This window comes from Balaenoptera physalus, assembly GCF_965194825.1.
Source record: "Balaenoptera physalus genome assembly, chromosome: 17".
Lineage (NCBI taxonomy): Eukaryota > Metazoa > Chordata > Mammalia > Artiodactyla > Balaenopteridae > Balaenoptera > Balaenoptera physalus.
Genome location: NC_138895.1, coordinates 69,901,093 through 69,926,403, shown reverse-complemented (window position 1 = coordinate 69,926,403; position 25,311 = coordinate 69,901,093). Strand labels below are relative to the sequence as shown.

At 47.6% G+C, this 25,311-nt stretch overlaps 2 protein-coding genes and 1 long non-coding RNA gene across 4 annotated transcripts in view; 2 read left to right on the top strand and 1 right to left on the bottom strand.

The window, feature by feature from the left end:
- Window positions 1-5,158, bottom strand: part of LOC309646680 (uncharacterized protein) — a 46,601-nt gene extending 41,443 nt beyond the window's left edge. Inside the window, exon 1 of the mRNA XM_082433290.1 lies at window positions 4,850-5,158. Within this exon, the coding sequence (XP_082289416.1) occupies window positions 4,850-4,945 (96 nt within the window). The 5' untranslated portion in view covers window positions 4,946-5,158. The remainder of the gene's footprint in view (window positions 1-4,849) is intronic.
- A 160-nt stretch (window positions 5,159-5,318) lies between these two features.
- KLHL38 (kelch like family member 38) lies at window positions 5,319-14,986 on the top strand. Its single transcript, XM_082433201.1, has 4 exons — window positions 5,319-5,498; window positions 5,961-7,553; window positions 12,411-12,516; window positions 13,858-14,986. Exons 2-4 carry the CDS (start codon window positions 6,201-6,203, stop codon window positions 14,145-14,147), a joined length of 1,749 nt encoding a protein of 582 aa, XP_082289327.1. The 5' UTR covers window positions 5,319-5,498; window positions 5,961-6,200; the 3' UTR covers window positions 14,148-14,986.
- Window positions 14,987-16,122: 1,136 nt separating this feature from the next.
- LOC309646689 lies at window positions 16,123-22,937 on the top strand. 2 transcript variants are annotated; one of them, XR_014255517.1, is made up of 3 exons: window positions 16,123-16,512; window positions 17,494-17,630; window positions 19,204-22,937. It is a non-coding gene; the product is annotated as an uncharacterized lncRNA (long non-coding RNA). The 2 variants fall into 2 exon arrangements; XR_014255518.1 differs by having other exon boundaries at window positions 16,838-17,630.
- The last annotated feature ends 2,374 nt before the right edge of the window (window positions 22,938-25,311 follow it).

The following is a 25,311-nucleotide window of genomic DNA, read 5'->3' as shown; positions in this document are numbered from 1 at the left end:
AGATGGATGGACCCTTAGTTAATCAGACCAATTGAACTGGTCTTGCTCAATTCACATTTCCCCTAGGGATTCTAATTAATCCTACTTCTACAGGATTAAAGTTCATCCTCCCAACAGACCTTCCTCTGTAGGTCATCCACTTTCTATACCACAGCAGCAGATTGCCAAACTATGCCTCAGTGGCCTGGAGAGAGTCATGTTCCTGTTTAAATTCCTATCTCCCCATCAGGGAGTGCCTGCCCGGGGGAGCAGAAACGCCAAGGCAGTGTATTATTCTTTGTGACTCACAGTGCTAAAACAGGAGAATAAGAATGTATCCTTGATCATATTATTTCTTTATTCCTGATTTGATTTAGAGCCCAGAAAGCTGATTTGTGGCATAAATGATGTATGAAGTCAGACTTCAGTTTGTGGGGAGAAGTGGGACCAGACAGCCGGGTTATGTACCAACCATCCCCTAGCAGTCCTGACATCATCTCTGTCGGCCTTTTTTCCCCTTGCCCTCCCTGGGGGAAAGAAAATATGAAGATATTTTCTGGCAGTGGGACAGGATGGAGGAAGAGTTGGGAATGCAGTCATTTGCACTACTGGCCTAGTAAAATTAGCTAGGCTTTTAGCTCTCAGAGGACAGTCGTCATGGCAACCCCAGAATCAAGGAGCAGGATGCCTTTTGGCCATTGTCTGGAGCACAAAGTCCTTATTCAGCTTTCCACAAGCTGGTTAGAAAAAACATACTCAGACAGATAGGTACAGACGCCGATAGACAGGCACTCACAGACACAGAAAAGTTTTAAAATCACATAGCAAGGGGCAAGTTCCTTCCTACAGCTTTTGATGATCCAGATCACTGAAACGGTATTTGTCTGCTCCTCAGCTTTCTCCTGCACCTGCAGACTGTGGGAAGTGGAGATACTCTGATGCCATCAGAGAACAGTCTTCCAGGTCTCAAGGAGCTGTCCCAAAGCCTTTAAGTGTACATATGTCCCTTCTTGAAACACAGGTCCTGGGAACTGTCCCAGCCATGGTTCACTGGTTAGTGTGAAAGTAACACCTTGCCTCGAAGGGTCTTAGGAGGACTGGACATGTGTGATACAGCACATTTTGTGGCTTCCTTGTCTGTAGCTGTCAGACGTGAGGCTGACCTGAGCCAGCAGCACTGGCCTTCCATGGGAATCCAGGCCTAGCTCACCCAGACAGGAAAGAAACCGAGGCCTCCCGAGTCCAAGCAGCCTGTAATATCAATGCAAAACTCTATGGGGAAACTGAAGGCTTTCTGAATTTACTTAAAAGGGCAAAATAATAAAGAGTACCAGCTGGCAGCTTGACTGGTGTTCAGACCAGAGCCTCTGGCTTCGGGCCAGAGATGTGCAGAAGCTCTGATGAGGCCCCTTTGCTGAGGCTCAGTCCCTAGCATTCCCTTCTCTGGCCTTTTCAGGGCACAAACCACAGGGTGAGCTGAGAGAGGCACGGCTCAGAAGTCACCTGCCCATACCTTCGTGGCCAGGTGAGAAAGTACAGAAAGGTTAGGTGACTGGTCTAAAGACACACAGCCTGTCCATGACAGAGTCTGGACTGGAATCCAGGACTCCTGAGAGCTGAATAGGTAATGAGGAACATAGCAATTGCTCAGGGCAAAGGAAACAGGTAGAGTGAGTAGGAGACTAAATTAGATGCTGACAACTGGGCACCAGGACCTACTGGAATCTCATGAGGTTATTTTCAGAGTAATGGTATAATACTAACCACAATTTACTGTGAACCTACACTGTGCCAGCACTTTACTAGATGTTTCTCATACATTATTTCTCTGTGACAAGGTTATCCCCATTTAATAGATGGAGAAACTGAGGCTGCAAAAGTGGTTACCAAAGGGGAAGGGGAGAGGGACAGATTTGGGGTATGGGCTTAAGAGATACAAACTAATATTATAAAATAGATAAGCAACAAGGATATATTGTATGGAACAAGGAATTATAGCCATTATCTTGTAATAACTTTAAACGGAGTATAATCTGTAAAAATACTGAATCACTATGTGGTAAACTAATATGACATTGTAAACCAATTATACTTCAATAAAAAAAGTAAGCTACCTGCCCAAGACCACATAGATGCTGAGAGGAAGTGTCAAGATTCTCCCGAGTCTTCATGCCCTCGAAGCCTGACTCTTGACTCCTTATGACACCAACTTTCATCACAAGGAGAGGCAAGGAGCTGAATGTCCTCATTTATCTTAAGTTCCCATATGTTCAGACCCTAAACTAAGACATCTCCCAGAGAAGGTCAGGACATAAAGTTAAGACAAAGAACATAAAACTTTGGGAGACAAATAGATTCATGAATTGAAAGTAGCCGGCTGGGGTTACATGCTATGGGCGATAGATATGTTTTTTGGATTGGGCTTAGTGTTATATGTGTGTGTTTGCTAGGAGGTAAACACCAAGATTATTTGTGTCTTTTCCTGATGTTTAATGTAGAGCCAGAATTCTCCTAGTAGGCCAGGCCAATGGAATGGGGCCTGTCTTTTTTAAACTTTAGAATCCAAAGGATTTATTAAAGTTGGTCAGACATTGAGGCTGCACACCAGGGCTCGTCTGAAGACTTGACAGGGCTGGATTCCAGAAGGTCTAATTAGTTAGAAAACGTAGGGGAAACTTCAAGATTCCTGCCAATGGGTGGCGCCATGTTAGTTGCCCTCACAACAAACTCTTGGCTTGTCCACTGGCTGGAAGAGAAATAATATAGTCATTTCAGAACAATAAGGAAGTTATTTTTTCCTTGTGCTGACTCTGAGGCCAAGGACTAAAGCACTAGCTTTGGAGTTGAGAAGACCTCAGTTCAGTTCCCAACCTTGAACTTAACTCTTGCTCTGTGGTATAAAGCAATTATTTTACTTTTCACTTCATCATGTTATTGGATTTGATCAAAATGAGGGACATCCAGGGCTGCTCCAGAGCACAGTTTGCATTGCAGTCTAATGGACATGCACCAAGCTGTACATGGCAGCCCTGCTAAACTTATACAGCAGGTGGGGCATGAAGGCCACCCAGCAGAGCTCCCTCTCCTTCCCTAGTCTCCATTCTGTTATGCTCAGTTCAGGAACTATATATAATTCACCCTCTATGTGTCAGGCACTGTGCTAGGTGCTGGGGATAGAGAGACAATTAAGACAGTTTTTGCTGTCCAGACACTTCCATTCTAACAAGAGGGACATAAACAGGCAAACATAATTGCAATGAGGGTGTGAGGCATGTACGATCGGAAGTGTGCAGAGGGTGTGGAAACAGTACAGAGGAGTACTGAGAGGGTCGAGGAAGACTTTCAGAGATGCTGATATACAAACAACATTTGGAAGGATGAATAGTAGTTCAGACGTGAAAATGGAAAGGACACATACAAAGGCCCAGAAACGCCAACAGAGGGACCTCAGGCCCTTTCAGGAATTTGGCTGCTTGCTCGTACGTCCCCAGCGCGGCTCAGGAGCGCAAGAACAGCCACCAGCTCTGAGAGCTGTACAAACAGCTGCTCTCTCCAGCTCCTTGCTTGTACCTCCAAGGGTCTCTGACCCACTTGGCTCAGATCTTTTGCTCCTAATTCTGGCCTCCAGGCGCCTGGCCCCAGTGACATGGGATGGCTATGTTTTCCTGACCTTGATTTTCTTCTGGGCGTGATCTACTCTGTGATCTGCCACTATGAGAGACACTCCCCCCTCCCACCATGCTCTGTGGTGCCCTAAAGGCCAGCCCAGCCCAGCCTTCCCAACAGGGACCAGACACATACAAGGATCTGCAAGTTGTCTGAAGGAGCTAGAGTGAAAAATATAAGTGGGACAAGGAAGTGGCAGGAGACCAATATGGTTCCTGCTAAAGAGTATGGACTTGATCCTACAGACGGGGGAGCCACTGAAGGGCATGATGCAGTGGTGGGGGGAGCGTAGAGACTGGCAGATTCTGATTTGCCTTCTTCAGGGTGACTCTGCTGGTGACGGGGTGGATGTACTGGAGGGAGAGACAGGAGCAAGGGGAAAATCAGCGCAGGAGGCTGTTGCAATAGTCCAAGCAAGACTTGAGCAGGAGAGAAAGCTGGGCTTCCCTGCCATTCACTGCTGGTACCCTCAGTCGGGACCTCCCCGGAGGCAAAGGCAGGACAGACCTGGGGTCCCTTTAACTCATCCTGGTTGTTCTATAACCCTCCATCATGGTTCTAACTCTTACATTTGAAGGCTGCATCCTACTCCATCACCATCATTGTTCTCCTCTCCTTCTTCCCCTCCTCCTCCTCCTCCCCCTCCTCTTCCTCCTCTCCCCTCCTCTTCCTCTCCCTCCTCCCCCTCCTCCTCCTCCCCCTCCTCCTCCTCCCTCTCCCCTCCTCCTCCCCCTCCTCTTCCTCTCCCTCCTCCCCCTCCTCCTTCTCCCTCTCTCCCTCCTCCTCCTCCTCCTCTCCCTCCTCTTCTTCCTCCCCCTCTTCTCCCCCTCCTCCTCCTCCACTCCCCCTCCTCCTCTTCCTTCTCCTTCTTCTTCCTTTCATTCTCTCTCTCTCTCTCTCCCACCCACCCCCCTCTCCTGGAGCAACATATTTTGCCTCCTTTCTCTAGCACAAGCCTCCCTGAAGGGAGAAAATGGAAAAATAAAACAGAAAAGCAAACCTGAACTATAAAAAACTAACTGAAGAATAGTCAGCAGGGGTCTTGTGAGAAGCAGGTATGACCCACAAGACTACTGCCCTTGCCACTTTAAAACAGAAGCCCCTGTGATGAGGAGGATCAATAAAGCTTTGGTCTTTCCCAAGTCTAGAAACTCTGGGATGCTCCACAAATATTTAAAACAACTTTCATCACAGACACCATCACCTTGGAGCCTGGAGGAGGAACTCTCAGCCCTCTGCAACGATCCTGCCAGCAGACAGTAGGAAATAGAGACCCACTAAACAACACCCTTGGGCCCATGTTCTGGCTTCCCTGTGACCATCTGCCACCTTCAACTTGCCCAGGACTATCTTCAGTGACTTTCCCCAGGTCACGGCAACCTGTTTACAGACATCTAGAATTCCCAGGCACTTTTAGGACAAGGGACTCGGGATGTGTCCAAGTGGGCAGCAAAGTCTTCTCTAAGAGAAGCCGTTCCTCCAGATCTATTTCTGCCGATGTAAACACTTGCCAAAGAAACAAGGCATGTGGGCATGCGCCGGCACTGCAGGCCCTCAGGTTGCTACAAAAGGCAACTGGAAAGTCACATGTCATAACAGTGGAAAGTACATATGCAACTATTCTTAGCCCTGGAATGTATACACTGTCTCCCTGCCCAGCAGTTCTTTCACAAAGGTCTAGAAAACTGTGAAAGTACCTTCAGCATAAACAAGTCCAGAATTCTCCCAGGACAAATTATTTGCCAACTGAAGGAAAGGCCTGGGTTTATGGTTTCACTTGGAGCGAGAGGTGGAAACTCTCCGGAGGGACCAGCCGGAGCAGGTATCGGTGGATGTCACTGCAGCAAAACAAGGTAAATAGCTCGAATGTTTAATTCTTCTGCAGGTAGACGGACAGCCAGATGTCATCCAATAAACCTGTCCAGGGTATTGTTTGGTCTCTGCTTTCTATTTATCTCATTTTAAAAACAAAACTCACAAGACTCTGTGAAGTCATGCTTTAAAAAAGAAAAAGAAATCTCAAAAGGTCCACTTTCATCCCTCATTTCTGTCTTGTTACAGAGGCCACACCCCCAGAATGACATGGGGAATGACTAACACCCAGAAAGATGTTTAGATGAGTTTACTAAATAACAGACATGCTGAGAATCTGGAGAAAGGTTCACAGGCTTCTGCTGGTCAAATGCACAGACTGTCATCTTGCTTCAGGTTAACATTTCAGACCATGTGACCATTTGCCGCCTTCAACTTGCCCAACTTATCCAACCACCTTCTCTTTTTTTTTTTTTTCTTTTGTTTTGTTTTGTTTTTCTCAGATTGTCCGCAGATGCTATTTGCCTGTTACCTTTTAGAGTAATCGTAACCAAAAGAAAGAGGTGTCAGCTGTGAGGCCCACGCCACAGGTGGTCTCCCTTTCTGATCTTCCCTGAGCCATATTCTTGGCAATACCCACAGGCGTCTTGGTGAATGGACATAGGTGCTCTAAGTCTTGGAGCCGCCGCAGCTAAACCCTCCAGCACGTGCTCCCTCTTGGGACTTCTCCCCATCTTTGTAGGATGGACGAGGAATCGCCAGATGGGCTGCTCTTCAAAGACCATGACTTCTCCTCTGACTTGTTGAGGCAGCTCAATGGCTTGAGGCAAAGCAGGACCCTGACTGATGTGAGCATCTGCGCTGGGGCCTGGGAGGTCCCCTGCCACCGCAACGTGCTGGCCTCCAGCAGCCCCTACTTCAGGGCCATGTTCTGCAGCAACTTCCGGGAGAGCAGCGAGCCCAAAGTCCAGCTGAAAGGCCTCGACTCTGCAACTCTGGAGCGGATCATCCTGTATGTGTACACGGGCGAGGCGCACATCACAGCGGAAACCGTCCTGCCCTTGATGGAGGCTGCCACCATGCTGCAGTACCCCAGGCTGCTTGAGGCCTGCTCCTCCTTCCTACAGAGCCAGCTGGCCCCCAGCAACTGCCTGGGCGTGATCAGACTCTCTGAAATCTTCAGCTGTGAGACCCTCAGGAAGAAAGCCAGGGAGGTGGCCCTGACGTACTTCCCAGAGGTGGCCGCATCAGCTGATCTGAAGGAGCTCCGTGCCTTGGAACTGAGAGACTACCTGGGAGATGACGGGCTCTGTGCGGAGGAGGAGAAGGTGTTCGAGGCCCTCATGGTTTGGATCAAGCATGACCTCCAGACCCGGAAGCAATACATGCAGGAACTGTTCAAGCAGGTCAGGCTGCAGTACGTCCACCCAGCCTTCTTCTACCACTTCATCGCCAACGACGCCCTCCTGCAGTCCTCGCCCCCCTGCCAGACCATCTTGGAGACAGCCAAGAGGCAGATGTTTTCTTTGTACAGCACCACCAGTGCCCCGGACCTCCAGCCTCTGTGGCATGTCCCCCCAAGAAACTCTTACCAAGACTTCCTCATCCTCTTGGGTGGAAGGAAGGACAACCAGCAGACCACCAGGGACGTCCTGCTGTACGACGGACAGACCGGCCAATGGCAGAGCCTTGCCAAACTCCCAGCCCGGCTGTATAAGGCCTCGGCTGTCACCTTGCACCGCAGCATCTACCTGCTGGGAGGCATGGCGGTGGGCACGGGGAACAGTGTGCCCAGTCCCAAGGTCTACATCTTCTCCCTGAAGTTCAATCAGTGGAGGCTGGGGCAGCCCATGCTGGCAGCCCGCTACTCCCACAGAAGCACCGCCCACAAGAACTTCATCTTCTCCATCGGGGGGATTGGAGAAGGACACGAGGTCATGGGCTCCATGGAGAGATATGACAGCATCTGCAACGTCTGGGAGAGGATGGCCAGCATGCCACTGGGGGTCCTCCACCCTGCAGTCGCCGTGAAAGACCAAAGACTCTACCTTTTTGGGGGAGAGGACATCATGCAGAACCCTGTGCGCCTTATCCAGGTAAATGGTCCCTCCCACCATGGCTACACATACACACACACGCACACACACACATATATACATACACAAATACATGCATATACACATACACACATATACACATACGTACATGTACACTGCATACACAAGCACATACATATATATACATATATACATACACACACATACATATAATACATACATATATGCTTGTCAGTTGCAGGGGAAGGAAAAAGGAGAGAGGGAGAGAAGGAAGGAAGGAAGAAAGTTAGTTTAATTTCAGCCAGATTTTATCCATTTATGAATTCTTTTTGTGTAAGATTAATACATACAGAGGTTCATCAAATACATCTAAAGGTTCTACCTAGAACACATCGAATGCCAGATAGTGAAGTCCTATAGGAATATCGCAGATGCTTCTAACCAAAATCAGTAAGGCTTTAAAAGAAGACTCCCAAGCACTGGTCCATAGTCTGTTACCAAATCCCCTGGAACCTGACCTCAGATCTGCTGAATCAAAACCTCTATGTATGGGGTTTTGACATTTACTGTTTACAAGCGTTTACAGGGGATTCTAAGGCACAGTCAGGTTGTGGAACCCCTGCCTTAAATGACAGATGGATGCTAATGTCACTGACAAGCTCTCTGAGAAGTGTGATTAATAAAGATCAAAATGTCAGAATATCGGGTGTTTTCCACCTTGACACAAGTTCTAATCTCTGCAGTTCACCTAGATATGAAAAACTTCAAGCCTCTACGTGACATATAAAGATAATCAAGGAGGCCCCTGAGATCTGCTCTGTTCATTTAGAGGAGTTATATTGGGTGCTAACCACAGAGAAGGCCCTGGGGACGTGGACATGAGCAGTAAATCCCACTTACCCTCCAGGAGCTTACGAGACAACTGCAATTCAGATGCTGAATACAGGGGCGCTCTAAGAGCGTAAGGGGTGCCCTAAGCCAGTCTCGAGGGAATCGGGGAGGGTGTGAGGGTTCCGGGAACTTTGGAGGGAACTCTGTGAGGTTGGTTTAAGCTGACTTGAGCAGAGAGGCAGAGGAAGAGAGAAGGCAGGTGAGGATGAAGAGTGAAAGAGGAGGAGGACGTACAGGGCGGACAGAGGGCTCTGACGTGGACAGAGGTGGGCGGGCAGCTTCCCTGAGCAGTTGAGCCTGCGTCTGGAGCAGGAGTCACACTCATCTGCTGAGGGAGGGGTGGCGTCCCCTGGTAAGGGAACAGCTGGCACGAAGGCCCTGAAGCAGAAAGGGGCGCGGCCCTTCACCTGGAGGAGCCGAAAGCATGACCAGGTCGCAGCAAGTCTGTGCACCAGGGCGGAGCTGGGGATGGTCAGTCCCCCCATAATCTCTCTCAGTCCCCTTCCCAAGCCACGCAAGCAACCCCCTCCACCAGACTGCTGCCCCTGAGACCCTCGTACAGAAATTCCAGAACATTCCTGGGGGGATGAGTGTGGAGATGAGGCTGATCTGGCAGGGCTTTCCAGGCCTTGTCAAGGAATTGGGGTTCAAGCCTAAGAGTAGCAGGGTAGGTGAAGTAGTCAAATTTGCATTTTTAGAATTTCCTTCTGGACGCTTTGTGGAGAAGGCACTGGAAGAGGCCTGAGTGGACAAAGGAAGGAGAGTTGGGAGATTCTTCTATAAGTCCAGGCAAGGGATGATGGCGGCTCAGACTAAGTTGGTGCCAGTGGAAACAGAGAAAAGTGATCATTTCAATGCAATCCTTTTCTTGTTTCTCTTTCCTTCACTTCTCCAGCCCATATTGTCTACTCTTCCCTGACCATCTAGGCAGATTCTAAGTCTGTTCCAAATCCCACTCATTTACTTGAGCCAAGGGAGACATGTTCTGTTCCCCCTCCAAGCTCTGGCCACACAACACAGGTATAATAAAGAGCTTCTGTGTAAAGCTAGAGCCCCTCCTACATTTTTTTTAAACTATTTTTCAAAATAAAGTCAACAACTATGTTGATGATTTCACATTACAAAATTGTTACCTATTCCTAAGAATAAATACAAAGCTCACAAAAGCTTTTAAGCTACCTCATCAAGAAATGCTTAGGACAATTAAACAAGCTTAAATAGCCAAAACCCAAAAACCAAAACACTAACATGTGAGTGATTCTTTTACACTGCAGTCATGAGAAGGGGAAAATGGGGAAAGTATTAATTTGGAAGCTCTTCTTATCTACTTAGCATTAGCTTTGTAATGGAAATTATACTCATTCAGATATCGTTTAAGATGAATGCTTGGGGTTACTTGATGGGGTAGGTTGGATTTTCAAGTATAGGTTCAAAGATTTCTTCATCGGATGGTTTACCTGCACGCAAGCATTCTTTTTAAGGACTAGACTGCCATGGCGTTACTGTGCAAATTGTGTGTGTACTGTACCTTTCTACCTGGCCTTCTTTCTACCCCTATTGCTGGATGGCGTTAAGCAAATCCTTTACCATAACAAAGTATCACTTCCTCCATGGGTCAAAGACCATCCTTTGTTGTCCTTGCCTCATCCTCTCGGGCGGTATGGTGAGGATTGTAAACAAATGTTTAATCTATTTTTGAAACCATCCCCAAAGCTAATAGAGAACAGAAAGCCAGGAGCCAATTACTCAAGTAAAATGCAACCAGTGTTTGCTTTTCCTCCAAGGATCTCATGTTTCCCAAGAGTGTTCACTACATATTTGCAGATGAAACCATGAGGCTTGACAGCCATTGTGGTTGCCCCTGTCTCTAGCTGTGGCCTCCTCTATGCTTCACCAACTTTAAGGACTGACAGAGACTTCAAGAGGGCTTCAGTCTTGAAAGTCTCCATCAAGAAAGCCACACTGAAGAAAAAGGAACCGTCCTACACTGTTGGTGGGAATGTAAACTGGTACAGCCACTATGGAGAACAGTATGGAGGTTCCTTAAAAAACTTAAAATAGAGTTACCAAATGATCCAGCAATCCCACTCCTGGGCATATATCTGGAGAAAACCATAATTCAGAAAGATACATGACCCCAGCGCTCACTGCAGCACTACTTAACACTAGCCAAGACATGGAAGCAACCTAAATGTCCATCAATAGATGAATGAATAAAGAAGATGTGGTATATATATACAATGGAATATTATTCAGCCATAAAAAAGAATAAACTAATGTCATTCACACAACATGGATGGACATAGAGATTATTATACTAAGTGAAGTAAGCCAGACAGAGAAAGACAAATATCATATGACATTGCTTATCTGTGGAATCTAAAAAAAAAAACCAGAAAAAAAGATACAAATGAACTGACTTACAAAACAAAAACAGACCCACAGATATAGAAAACAAACTTATAGTTATCAAAGGGGAAAGCTGGGGTGACAGGGGGATAAATTAGGAGATTGGGATTAACATATACACACATATATAAAATAGGTAACTAACCAGGACCTACTGTATAGCACAGGGAACTATACTCAATATTTTGTAATAATCTATAAGGGAGAAGAATCTGAATTCAGTTATATATATACATATATATATATATATATGTATATATATGTATATATATATATATATATAAAACTGTATCACTGTGCTGTTTACCTGAAACTAACACAACATTGTAAATCAACTATACTTCAATTTTAAAAATCTATAAAAGGGACTTCCCTGGCGGTCCAGTGGTTAAGACTCCGCGCTTCCACTGCAGGGGACACGGTTTTGATCCCTGGTCAGGGAATTAAGATCCCAAATGCTGCGGGGCACAGCCAAAAATACAAACCATCACCAAATATCTTTAAACACTACTAATACTGAAATAAAAGCAAATTAAAATAGTAAATGCTTTTTTTTAATCTATTAAAAAATAAAATAAAGAAAAGCCACATCTCCATGGCCCCAAGCAGAGCCACGAGTGTGGTGGATAAAGGCATGGATTCTGGGTTCAATCAGACCAGCTCTTCTACTACTCTAGCTGTGTGACCTTGAGCATGTCATTTCACCTCTCTCAGCCTCAATGGTCTAATCTGGAAAATAGAGGGAAGTAATGGTATCTACATCATAGGATGGTTGTGAAGATCCAATTTGGTAAAATGATAAAATATAAGGCCTTTAATATGGTGGCAAAAATATTTTGTACAGAAAGAATTTCCAGTCAAGAATATTGGAATATTTTGTTCCTTCGTTTCTTATATGAAGTCCATCCTATACCTCTTGTGCTAAATTCTGCCAGTAATGAACTAATTGGCATTTGACATTTAAACTTTAAACTGAGGGATCTAACAGGAGCACGTGTTCTGGGAATCATGATTTGCTACTCTATTTCAGACCAAGGCCAAGGAATCCTGCCTCCACCTCTTTGCTTTTTCTTCCTTTTCTCATGCTTACTTTTTTCTAGGATTCTAATGACTTTAAGGCATGACCTGCTGTTCAAAAGCCTTCCTCCTTTAACCCCAAATTTATTCTTGGCCCTAAGAGCCTCTCGGATACACTGGAACATTTAGAAATTTAAACATGAGCCAGAAATAAAAATGATTGAAAAATCACTGGTTTTACGCATGTCCAAGTTGCTCCATTTCTCATTGAAAGGAAAGAAATGTCCCAAGCAAGGTAAGCAAACACATACTACAAACACTTAACTCTCGGTCCATTCCATAGACACACAGCCACTGAGCTCACAGGGCCACATAAAGACCAATTTCTGGGAACATTCTTCTTTCTGTTATTTAATTACATTTTGCTTACTGACAGTAAGATAACTACATTTTAAGAACTGGGAAAAAAAGTGAAAAGAAAGAGAAATCACCGCTCTTTCACCCTCTTAATTACTATTTCTATCTTTTAAAAACATTATCACTTTAAAATGCAGTGCCGTGATTATACTTCTCTGTCAGGTTTATCACATTTCCAGAAACACGTGGTTCAAAATGGAGACGAGAATGATCAAGAATGTATGTGCGCCTGCCGTGGTACTTGGGGAGCGGATTGTCATCGTGGGAGGTGAGTTTTAACAGAAGATCGAGAGGCTGGACACGAACTTGGCAACTCCCATGGGAAAACGGTCACTGATGTTTTTCTACGAGACAGTCTTTTTTTATAAATTTATTTATTTATTTATTTATTCATTATTTATTATTTATTTATGGCTGCGTTGGGTCTTCGTTGCTGTGCGTGGGTTTTCTCTAGTTGTGGCGAGCGGGGGCTGCTCTTCGTTGCGGTGCACGGGCTTCTCATTGCGGTGGCTTCTCTTGTTGCGGAGCACGGGCTTCAGTAGTTGTGGCTCGCGGGCTCTGGAGCGCAGGCTCAATAGTTGTGGCGCACGGGCTTAGCTGCTCCGTGGCATGTGGGATCTTCTTGGACCAGGGATCGAACCCATGTCCCCTGCATTGGCAGGTGGATTCTTAACCACTGCACCACCAGGGATGTCCCAAGACAGTCTTTTTAAAAGCGCATAACTGAACCACTTTGCTCTACACCTGAAACTAACACAACACTGTAAATCAACAATTCCCCAATATAAAATAAAAAATAAATTAAAAAAAAAAATAAAAGTACACCCATCCAACTAGGGGAGTGTGGATGACTTGACAAAGCTCTTTTCTCATCCAGAAGTTTCTCCCTGTCAAACAAGGAATGAAATAATGAACCTATTTCACAGAATTGTGATCATAAAATGTGCTCATCTATCTAAACCACTTAGCGCTATCCCAGACCCGGGGCAAATACTCAAAAAAACATTTACTGTTGTAAATAAGATTAGCTGCTAAGGGATAATTTCTCTGTAATTGTAGTATAATACTATGGTTAAGAGGGCTGGTTTGGGGGTCAGATAGACCTGGGTTCAAATCCTGACTCTGTCACTAACTGGCTGTACACTCTTAGGCAAGTTATTCATCTCTTTGTGCCTCTGTGTGCTGATCTGTAAAATGGGGATCAGAAGAGTACCCACCAGATAGGGCTGTCGTGGGGACCCACTTCTGAGTTCCCAAAGGCTCCGTCTTGGGATTGTTAAAGCTCTTGGATGAGCATATGAGAAAGATGAAAAAGCTAACGAGGCTGAGAAGGCCACTGGAATCTCTGCTCTCAATCTAAAAACGAACGACATAAGTGTTGCCCTCACTTCGAGTTAAGATGCAGAGACTGAAGTCAGATGGATCTGGGTCCAAATCCCAGCTCTGCCACACACAAGACCTTGGGCAGGTTACGGAAACATTCCACGCTTTAGCTCAGAGGCCAGCCTCAGGGTTAGGCGATGACAGAGATCAGACAGGTCCCCAGACCGCTGACCTCCAGTCCCAAATAAGCATCACTGACCTTGTCGATATGCCATTTGGTTTTCAGGTTACACAAGGAGGATCCTTTCTTATGACCCTCAGTCCAACAAATTTGTCAAGTGCGCAGACATGAAAGACCGGAGGATGCACCACGGGGCCACGGTGATGGGGAACAAGCTCTACGTGACGGGTGGGCGGCATCTGACCACAGACTGTAGCATCGAGGACTCGGCCTCCTTCGACTGCTATGACCCTGAGACCGACACCTGGACGTCCCAGGGGCAGCTGCCTCATAAGCTCTTTGACCATGCCTGCCTCACTCTCCGGTGCATCCCCCAGCCCTCCACCATCCCCTGAGGCCCACGAGAAACTGAGAAGTCATCTGTCCTAGTCAAGGTGCTCTTGTTGCAAGAGACAGAACCCAACTCCAAAAAGCTTAACCCTGGAAGGGTGCAGGGAGAGCTCACAGAACGGAAAGTTCCAGAGCCTGGAGGCCTGGGACCAAGCATACTGTTGACAGAACACTGTCTCTCTGTCTCTGTCTCTATCTCTGTCTCTCTATCTCTTCTCTCTCCCTTTCCCTTTCTCCCTCCCTCCTTCTCTACCTCATCTCTGTTAGGCTCTACTCTACAAATAAGCTTCTTTATCCACACAGTGTGAGAACAATGGCAACTGATAAATCCAGACCCACACTCTCTAGCTTGGCATCTTCGGGAAAGAACTTTACCATTATCCATATAATAACTGCCTCCCAAAACGATGCTGACTGGCCCTTTTTGAACTCCATGCCTCCCTCTTGAGCCAATCACTGTTTCCAGATTGTGCTACTAGAGTTGGCTTGTCCTGGGTCATGTCTCTACGGGCAGAGGTGGGGTTAATGGTTGTCATTGACAACCTATCTGAACTGCGTATAATGGGATAGAAATGGTTCCCCAAAGCAAGAAATAAATGCTGAGCTGATTAAAAACCACGTCTTCCCAGAACATCACAGAAATTCAGAATGAGAGGGCAAAGACACCCAAGAGGGTTTCTGGAAGCACTTGGTCCAGGTGGCAGCAAAAGCAATTGCCATGACTGTGTTTCTCTGCATTCTAGGATGTAGTGCATTGGAATTCCAGAAGAGTATGTGAAACTCAGTATCCAGTGTTTGCAAAATTATCTGCACCAGCAGAATAAAGTGTGTTTCTGGTGCCAAATGATGTTTTCCTCTAGCCTCTGTGGAGCAGTAAACCTACAGAATTAAGCAAGATTTTCAATTTGGTAAATGTTATGAGAATTGCTGTTCTGAGGAAAGCCAACAAATTCCTTCAGAGATTACAGCAATTACGGCCCTTCCAATGCCAGGGCTGACTTTCCCTACGGCCCTCTTTGTCTCAAAGAGCCTCCCACACTGGCTCAGTCCCAAACTCGGGAATTAACTGAAGCTGCTAGCACATTACAATCACCTAGGAAGATGTTTGAAAATGGGGCCACGCCCCATTCGGGATGCACAGACAGGGATTCTCAGAGGTGGGACCAGAGCTCTGTGTTTTTGAAAAGCATACCAGATCATTGCAATGTACGTGCAGTGAGGTCGAGAACCGCCCCCCGCTCAGCTGCGGGCACAGAAGACCTTCACCTGCTGGTCCCATCCCCATCCTGGCCTGGCCCCCCAACCCCAGCTCAGCAAGGGAGGCGAAGTCCTCTCCCCACCTGGGATGAGTGTTGCCGCCCTGAGCCTGGCACCACGGTGCCCCCAAGCTGACGCCTTCCTCCCCGTCCAGCTCTCCACGTCCACGTTCTGGACTTTTCCTTTCTTCCTAGTTTGTATTTTTTGCGCTCTTTCTCCTGCTGGGGTCTGAAGCTCTGCCCTGCTCCCCAGACCACTTGGTTGTGGTCCAGACACCCTCCCCAGATGATCATCCTGGACGCTGTCGCCTGAGCTGTTGGCTGGCCTGATTTCAGCCTCTTCTCTTTGAACCTCTTTGTTCAGGCTCTCGATCCCCCCTCTCCCTGAAACTGTACTTGTGAAAGTGACCAGTGACTCCGACAGTGCCTACACGGCAGCCCATTTTCACTTCTTGTCGGACTTGACTAGTCGGCAGCATATGACCCACTGACCCTCTCTCCATCCTGAAATACCTTCCTCTCGGCCTCTGGGACACCACCTTGCTCCTGCTTCTCTTTCTTCTCCCTGCAGTTCATTCTCGTCTCCTTGTTTCCCTGGCAAATACGTGGTGGCTGACTCACCCCCGTGCTCAGCCCTGAGAACGTTTTTGTATCTACTCTCACTCCCGGGGTGCATGAGCTCTCCCAGCGCATGGCTTTCCACACTGTCCCAACGCTGCTGACTCCAGACTCCACTGCTTGCCCTACGTTTCCACATCAGTGTTAAGTAGACACCTCAAACTAAACATGTTCAAGGTCACTCTTTCCTCTCCAAGACAACTCCTCCCATAGGCTTCTCCACTCTGGGACAGAACAATACCTTCTCCCAGTTTCTCAGGCCCAAAGCCTCAGACACTACTCTTGGCTCTTTCTCTCACACTTCACTCCGTTTGTTCCAAGAATATGCAGAGACCGACCGCGTCTCACCACCCATAGCTCTGTCTCTGGTCCCAGCTGCCATCTTGACTCAGCTGGACCATCACCATCATTTCTTCACTGGTCTCTCCGCTGCCACCTTTGCCCCTGAACCTCTTCTCAACACGGCAGCCTGTGTGATCTTTCACACATATAAAAAGTAAGTCAGAATAGGTCATTCCCCTGTTCCCTCCAAAGCCTTCCCAGCTGTCTCAGACCACCTGCTGGGAACTGCAAGCTTGCTCAGCCACCGGCCCTGCCACCTCTCTGTTCTCGGCTCCTGGCCTCATCTCCCACCATGTACCCCTCTCCCTCAGCGTTAGCCTCCAGCTCACACATTCCCAGCAAGTCTCCACTTTCTGTTTCCACCCTTGCTGTGCCCTCCACCTGAAAACGCTGGCCCCAGTTCATAACCACGTGGTTCGCTCCCTAACGTCCCATTCAGAGATAGCTTCCCTGACAGCCCTCATCTGATCCATCAACAGGTCCTGTCCGCGACACCCCTGAAATAGACCACAAATACCTCCAGCCCCTCTGTCTTCAGTGCGGCTTCTCTGAGTGCAGCCGTCCTCACCTGCTACCAGCCTCCTAACAGACTCGCTGCTTCCACCCCTGTCCCTCTGATCCTTCCTCAAATAACAGGTATTCTTTTTAAAACACGGACCTGATCGTGTTACTTTCCTGCTTAAAATGATGTTGAGTCTTCCAGAGACATTTGCCCGAAGCCCCCAATCCTCCAACTAGCCTCTAGGGCCTTCCATGACCCAGCACCTGCCTATCTCTCTACCCTCATCTGTTGCTACTCCTCTTCCCCACCCCCCACCCCCGCAGTCATCTCTGCTTCAGTCATCCTTTATTAGCCCCCCTCCTCTCTCTTGCCACAGGGCCTTTGCACTTGCTCTTGCCCCTGCCTGATACACACCTCTCTCACCTCTTCACCTAATGTAATTTCAATTTATACCTGACACTCCAAATTTAAAAAGTCACTGCATCAAGGAGGCCCTCCATGCCCCCTGCCGCCCCAGCCTGGGTCAGCTCTCCTATATGTCCCCTTTGAGACCCTCACCCTATTTGTGATGACTTGATCATCGTTTTCCCCTCTAGAGTCTTACATCTGTCCTGTTTTCCTCTGCATTCCCAGAGTCGGAGCTGGGCTCAGTGTCAGACACATGGATCGCAGATCCTCAATAAACATATGATGAGTGGATGAAAGAATTAGTATATGAACATGGAAGCTGAATCAACACTGGCTCTGGGCTCTCCATCTCAAACTCAGAGGTAAGTCTGTGTAGGCACTAGTTTATGCCCCGTCAGGCCCTCTGCTAAAGGGGACAGTCTGTCCTTCCCTCTTTCCCTCCCTTTTCCCCTCCTGAACTGAGTCTGGTGAGTCTGGTTGGCACGGCCTACCTCGGTCAAGCCTGCAGGGTAAAGGGCTTTGTCCAGAGGGCACTATTTGCCTGGGAGTCTTGCCATCTATAAACTCCTTCTGTGGCCTCCAACAGTCCTTCTGTCAGAGACTTGCTAATGCCTTGACTTTCTTTTCCCTTCGTCTCAGTCCAATATTTAATAAGCTGCCAGAGTTTGTGGCTACTCAGAACTTGTCCAAGTCTCCCTGGGGCACAGAAGAACTATGTAAATTGTCTGCTGGGATTTAGAAAGAAAGATGGCACCAGAGCCAAACACGTTCGGACACACATCGCAGGCCAGCTCGTGCATCGAATCAGATGCATCTGTGACAGGTGCATTCACACACCTGGGCATCCTGAGGGCCAAACCCCGTATCTGAACTGGGCTGCAAAACGACCCTCAGGACACAAGAGATCCTTTCCAATCTGCTGAGGATAACCTCAGTCCAACGAAAGACAGAGAAGGTTTTGGCACAAAGCTTCCTCGGTCTCGCTGGCTGAGGGGAGAGCCACAGTCCAGAGCTGAGGTCAAAATATATTTAGCCAGCGGCAGTTAAACTGAAACATTTTAAGTAGAAAAATGTCAACTAGCCTGACTAATCATCTCAACAGGCAACAAGGGAAGGGGGGAAAATGAAGCAGAGTGAGTGCTAAGCAAGAAAACATTAACAAAAATATCAAACACCCTGTCCCAACACATACCAGTGAGCAGGAGGGGGGCCAGCAGAGAAAACAGCATCAGAGGAAAGGAACTGCAGCAGGGGAGTGGTAAGTGGGGGCGCTGGAGGCGCTGCTAGCTTCAGCATTGAAACATGCCCCTCCCAGCCCCAACTCCCAGCAGGCATCTTGGAAGAAGGTCTGCTGTGCTGAGGCCACAGTGCATCAGGCCATGCACTGACCAGGACAGGGCCAGCAGACGCTGCACTGACTGTCCCCTGGCAGAGCTACATGGTCCCAGCGGGAGAGAGTTGCTGGCATCCTGGCCCCATGCAAACCCTCCCTGACTCTCGCCCCATGAGCAGTGGTGGCTTCGAAGGTGAAAGCTGACCTGGAGCCTCCAGTCTCCCCTCCAGGTGGTCTCCTTATGATCCTGCTTCATCCTCTTCTGCATCCATTCTGTCTGGTGAACAAGAGCAAGTCCCAAGTATCCACATCTTAAAACCAAAGTCCCGAGGTAGACTGAATTTACCTTTGCCACCTACAACAAAAATCTGTAACGTCCCAGAGGCAAGGGCTGTAACTAGCTTTATTCAAACACGTTCTCAGGATGTCTGGCACCACCCTCCCCACCCAGCTCCAACATGCCCCCGTGCCTTTGCACATGCTACTTCTCCTGCTATGATGCCTCCCCCAGCGCCACCTACTGAACTCTTACTTGGCCTTCATCTCCTCCATGGAGCCCTTTCCAACTTTTCTACCCACCTCCCTTCCCCCCTTTATTCCAGCTCCTTTCACATTGCAGCACCACAGAGACCTGGCAAATGGAAATGAAAGGGGAGCTCTTCATGGAGGCAAAGACAGACTCTCAGTGCCCTAGAAACCCCGGGCCAAATTCAATCAGCACTTGGCACACAGACAACGCTGACATATTTGTGGAATGAATGAGCGGCTGCACAAACGAACGGGTCCTAAACACCACTGGGGTGTCCATGCTGCTCTGGGTGAGAACAAGGGCTTAATTATCAGACGCACTGGGCTTTAAGTCACGGAGGACCCCCGATGGTGTGTAAGCTTTAAAAATTATTATTGCAGAATGAAAAGCATAGACTAGAGTAGTATGTAATATGGTGGGGAAGAAAATTACACTGATTTTTACCCCAAGAACACTATTCAAAAGAGCACAGCTGATGGCCTTCAGATGATCCAGGTCCCCAGAACTCTCTGCATGCCTTCTGTCCTCCTGGATCATTTTTCAGAGAATCCCCCCTCTCCAGTCATCTGGACTTGGAAGGCATTAAATCCTTTCCCAGCTTCAGGGACCCCCGATGACCTTCCCTTGCCAACAATTGTTTATTAGTGGAAGCAGCATGTTGTGCTGCAGAGAACACAAACGTGGGAGCAAATGAGACCTGGGCTTGGATTCGGGTTCTGCCACTCACTGGCAGTGCAACTTTTGACAGGTTACTTCACCTCTCTGAGCTTCAGTTTCCACATCTGGAAAATGGGTGCATTTTTATCTACCTGAGGGATTATTTGGAGAATGACAAGAAAGATGATGACAGTTAACAGTACAGTGTCTGACACTGAGTGGGCAGTGAACACGGCCAAGTTCCTTTCTCTTCTTCCCTATTTGGTCCTTCTCCCTGTCCTCATTACTGGCTAGTCTGCACGTCCCCGATGAAGAACTTCCCTGAGAGCCCACTTTGACCAAGGAAGAGCAAATAACTCAGACAACCCTGAACAGCCTCTCCCCTCTGGCTGCCACGGCTTCTCACACCTGAGGATCTGATTCCTGCATCTTGCTAACTGGTCCTCCTCTGAGAGCACTCTTGTCTTCTTCATTCATTCCCTCATAGACTGTTATGCATGCAACAGATACTGACCAGAGACCCCTACATGCCAGGCACGGTGGTAAATATGGCGGTCATGGAGGGAACAAGGGGCTGAATGAGGCTCCTGCTGTCACCAACCTCACAGACTGATGAAGTTTTCCCAACCAGATGTGCTCAAACAGGGAAAGGATGGGAGAATGAGGGCAACACTCTGACACTTCCTTTAGGACTCAGCTCAGACACTGTGTTGGTTCCCAAGGCTGCCATAACAAACTACCACAAACCTGGTGGCTTCAAACAACAGAAATTTGTTCTCCCACAGTTCTGGAGGCTAGAAATTCAAAATCAAGGTATCGGCAGGGCTGGGCTCCCTCTGAAGGCTCTAAGGAAGTATCTTTCCTCATCTCTTACAGCTTCTGCTGGCTCCTGGAAAACGTTGCCATTCCTTGGCTGGTGGCTGCATCGCTCCAATCTCTGCCTCTGTCATCACAGGACCTTCTTCTCTGTGTGTCCTTCTTGTCTCTTATTGGACTTTGGGCCCACCCTAATCTAGTATGATCTCATCTTGATCCTTACCTTATCACATCTGCAAAGACCCTGTTTCCAAATAAGGTCCCATTCTGAGGTTCTGAGTTGACATGAATTTGGGGAGGAGGCGCTATCCAGCCCACTATAGATGACATCTCCCCCAAGAAGGCATCCTGATGAGCCCTCATCGCCCTCTGTCCCAGGCTGGGCCACCATGACACCGACTCCTCCTCATCTCCCCATTTCATCAGGGGCATCTCGTGGCAGGGATGAGAAGATACTCAGTAAATGTGTACCGAGCTGAACTAAACCATATCACAGGGACTAGCAACTTTTTAATGGATTCCAAGGTCAATGTATATGAGAAACAGCTTCCGAGTAGCTTCCCAGAAGTCCAAGGTGAGCAACGTTTGCCAAATGCCAATCAAGAAGGAGCTAGGGTCCATAAGGAGAAGTCCAGGGTCAGGCATGAGAAATGATCTAAGAGAACTAATCTGTTAGCATAATATTACCACAATGTCTTATTCTCGGTCTTGCCAACATAAGCCTTTGGGGTGACGTCGTGTGAGGCTGCACCTTAAAGCAGAAGCCAGTGCTGAGGGTGCTGGAGGGAGGGGTCTGGTTTCTGAAATGTCAGCTCTCATGCAGTCTTACAGGAATTCTAGGCTCCCATTCAAACACCACGTCATTCTCTTCATGTGGGGAATTGGGGTTTTGTTTTCCCTAAAGATAGGCACAAGTCTCTTTTCCTCTTCATTTCACTTGTTTAATTAAGATTCCAGGCCCTGCGGTCCAGAAATCTCCAGTAACACTCCCAGGAGAAGCTGGTCCAGAAAATGGTGCTTTGAGGACAGAGATTCAAGAATTCCAGGGGTCTGAAAGACGCAAGCACAGAGGTAGGTCCTATTCGAAATCAGAGGCTATCTCTGCAGTTTCCCCAAAGGACCCATTGGCTCTACTCACATTCAGAGACAAGAGGCCACCTCACGGCAACTGCAAAATCAAAACCCTCTGAAAGGGGCTGGAAGGGAGGCAATGTGGAGACATCTATACTCAAGATAAGGCCGAGGAGAAAATGGTAGAATTTTTCATTAGCAGAGCCTCTGAGACACTTCTCTTTTGTGGAGTATTGGAGAGGAAAACAGAATTAATCCCCACTTTGGCTATAGATTTATTTGACTTAACTTATCTGAAGGGCAAAACTAAGAATGCTAATGGATTTGAAAGAGCCCAGATAATTCTCCACTTGAGACTGAGACCACTGGGGTCTGTGCCCATAGGTGCAATGATTAGCCCTCAGAACATTTTTGCTGAGTGAAGGAATCCATGAGTGATGATGACTAATGTTTATTGCCCAATTGCTAAGCACCGTACCCACATTACCTGGTTCAGGTATCACAAGAATCTTCCAGCATCTCCTCAGCACCCTTCCTGCAACCCTATCCAAAACAGCCTCCACCCCACCCACTGCATTATTCTTGCTCACACCTTGTATCTTCCCTTCATACCTTTTATCATAATTATTTGTTTTATTTGCTTTCCTGAGTTTACTTAGTTGACGCCCTCACCCAAATGGAAGTTCCATGAGGACGGAGAACAGGGCTGCCTTGGTCACATCTGTTTCCCTGGTTCCTGACACAGAGCAATCAAAACAGGTTTGCTGAACGAATGAATGAATGAACGAATGGCAGTTGGGCATTAGGATGCAGCACAAAGGAGAGAGAAGGTAAATTTTTAGAAGAGCATGGTGGGGGGGGACCCAATATGAGGAAGGAGTTAACTGGCCCTGGGGAAGCCATGTTCTTTGTCCAGGTGAGGGCTATAGGAAGATCACTCTGCAGGCAGCCAGTGAAAGGATGGAGAAATCCAGAGATTTTATTTATTTATTTTATAGATTTATTTTTGGCTCTGTTGGGTCTTTGTTGCTGCACGTGGGCTTTCTCTAGCTGCGGCGAGCAGGGGCTACACTTCCTTGCGGTGCGCAGGCTTCTCATTGCGGTGGCTTCTCTTGTTGTGGGGCACTGGCTCTAGGCACGCGGGCTTCAGTAGTTGTGGCACGCAGGCTCAGTAGCTGTGGCTCGTGGGCTCTAGAGTGCAGGCTCAATAGTTGTGGCACACGGGCTTAGTTGCTCCGCGGCATGTGGGATCTTCCCGGACCAGGGCTCGAACCCACGTCCCCTGCACTGGCAGGTGGATCCTCAACCACTGCACCACCAGGGAAGTCCCCAGAGAGTTTAGATGGGCTGCTATTCCCAGTCCCTGGGAGGGATGATGAGTTCTGGTCACTAACATGACAGTGAGGAATAAAGGGAGGGGAGGACATGTGAAACAAGATGGCAGAATCCACGGGGAACTGGACACTAATTGGATGCAGAAAGGGGAAGAGGTGGGAAGCAAGGAGGAGAGAGTGCACAGTTGCTAGCCTGGCTCACCCACAGGATGCCTGTGCCATCAGCAGAGAAGTGCAGGACAAAAGCAAGGGGAAGTATGCCATGGGGCTGCCAGCCAGGAGGTGAAAGCCCCGAGACAGGTACAGAGGCATCCCATGTCCAGAGCGGTGTCCCCTGCCCAGGGGTTTGCACAAGCTCCATGGATCTGTAATCTTGCCTATAGTCTGTCTCCCCCACTAGATCTTAGGGGCCTATCTTTCAGAACCCCTTTTGAAACTACCCAGTCACCACTGAAAACACCTCTGACAATGGCTTGTGTGGTGACCTTTCGCATCTGCAGAGGAGCCTATAAGGCAGTTTCTGAGTGGACGAGAGCACAGATGGAGCCAACGTGCCTGGCTGTGTGGCCCTGAGAAAATTAACCAACCTCTCTGTTTCTCAGTTTCCTCATCTCTAAATTGGGTATTATGATAATACGCCTGCCTCCTCATAAGAGTTTTTGAGAGGATTAACTGAATTAATATACATAAGTGCTGTCTGTAGGTTAGCCATTATTACCATTTCTGTCCTTAAATATAATGCACTGCAAAGAGCCATCTGTAGCTATGTGGCCTTGGGGACGTCTCTTAACCTCTCTGAGCATCCGTATCCCCTTTGGCAAAATGGAGATGATGATGCTATCGCTCTGTAGTGGGTTGAATCATGGCCCCAAAAGATAAAACCTTATTTGGAAAAAGGGTCTTTGCAAATGTAGTTACATAAAGCATCTCAGGATGAGATAATCCTGGATTAACTGGGTGAATTGTAAATCCAATGGCAAATGTCCTTATACGAGAAAGGCTGAGGGAGATTTTAGACACAGAGGAGAAGGCTGCATGAAGACGAAGGCAGAGACTGGAGCTGCACAGCCCACAAGCCAAGGATGCCTGAAGCCATCAGAAACTGGAGGAGACAAGGAAGAGTCCTCACCAGAGCCTCCGGAGGGAGGGCAGCCCTGGCAACAACTTGATTTTGGACTTCTGGCCTCCAGAACTTGAGAGAATACACTTCTGTTGTTTTAGGCCATCAAGTTGTTTCAGCAGCCAGAGGAAACTAATACACTCCCTCATAGGATTGCTGCAAGAATTAAAAGAGGTAACATCCATAACGTAGCTGGCAAGCAACAATTCACAACAATTATTGCTATAATTTACCTCCTTTCTCTGGACCTTCATCTCCCCACCTGTAAAATCAGAATTTAGATGGGATAAAAATGTCCAACTTTTTGCTACCTTGTGCCGGCTCCTTCACCCCTCAACTCCCTCACAAGGGAGGTTGGGACCATGTTAATTTCTCGTCTCCCTTCTTCTCCCTTCTGTCTCTCATTCCAGGGATCCATGACAGACAATGTCCCCAAATGACAGGTCTTTACATCTCTGTGTCCATCATGGAGGATGGTGGGCACTTATCCTCATCTTCAAACTGGACGTGATGATGAGACCACAGAATCCTGAGCAGTCACCCTCCAAATCTTCCAACATGAAAGAAGATCCTGGGCAAGTCACTCAACCCCACTAGGACATGACTGCCCAGAGTATATTTTAGGAATTATAATATTCTCCTCCTTCTCAGGGCTTGATGAGGAGGAAGCACTTAAGATGACCATATCAATGTCTAAAGCAAAAATAGTAACCACGAATGGTGGGAGTGCTAACAGACATAAAAGTAAAATGTGCAATGACATTAAGAATGTCAGTGACGTTTAAAATTTAAATTTACAATGACATTGTAAATGACAACGATAGCAGAAAGGATGGAAAGAAGGAGATGGCAATGCTTCATGGGTGTACTGGATGGGGACCTCTCACCAGCCTATGCAAAGAGGCCCCTTAACTACTCTCCCTGGCTCCATTCTCTCCTCTTCTTACTCTTGCCCTGCCACTCAAAGTCAGGATTGGAAGGACACTCCTAGCCGAAGTGCAGGAGCAATAGATCCATTTATCTTTCTAAAAAATAAATCTGGCCAGATCCCTCCCTTTCTTAAGTCCCTTCGAGGAATTCAAACTCCACTTCCATACCCATGAGGTCCTTTGTATGTGTAAGAATAAACAGCCTCGGGGCTTCCCTGGTGGTGCAGCGGTTAAGAATCCGCCTGCCAAGGCAG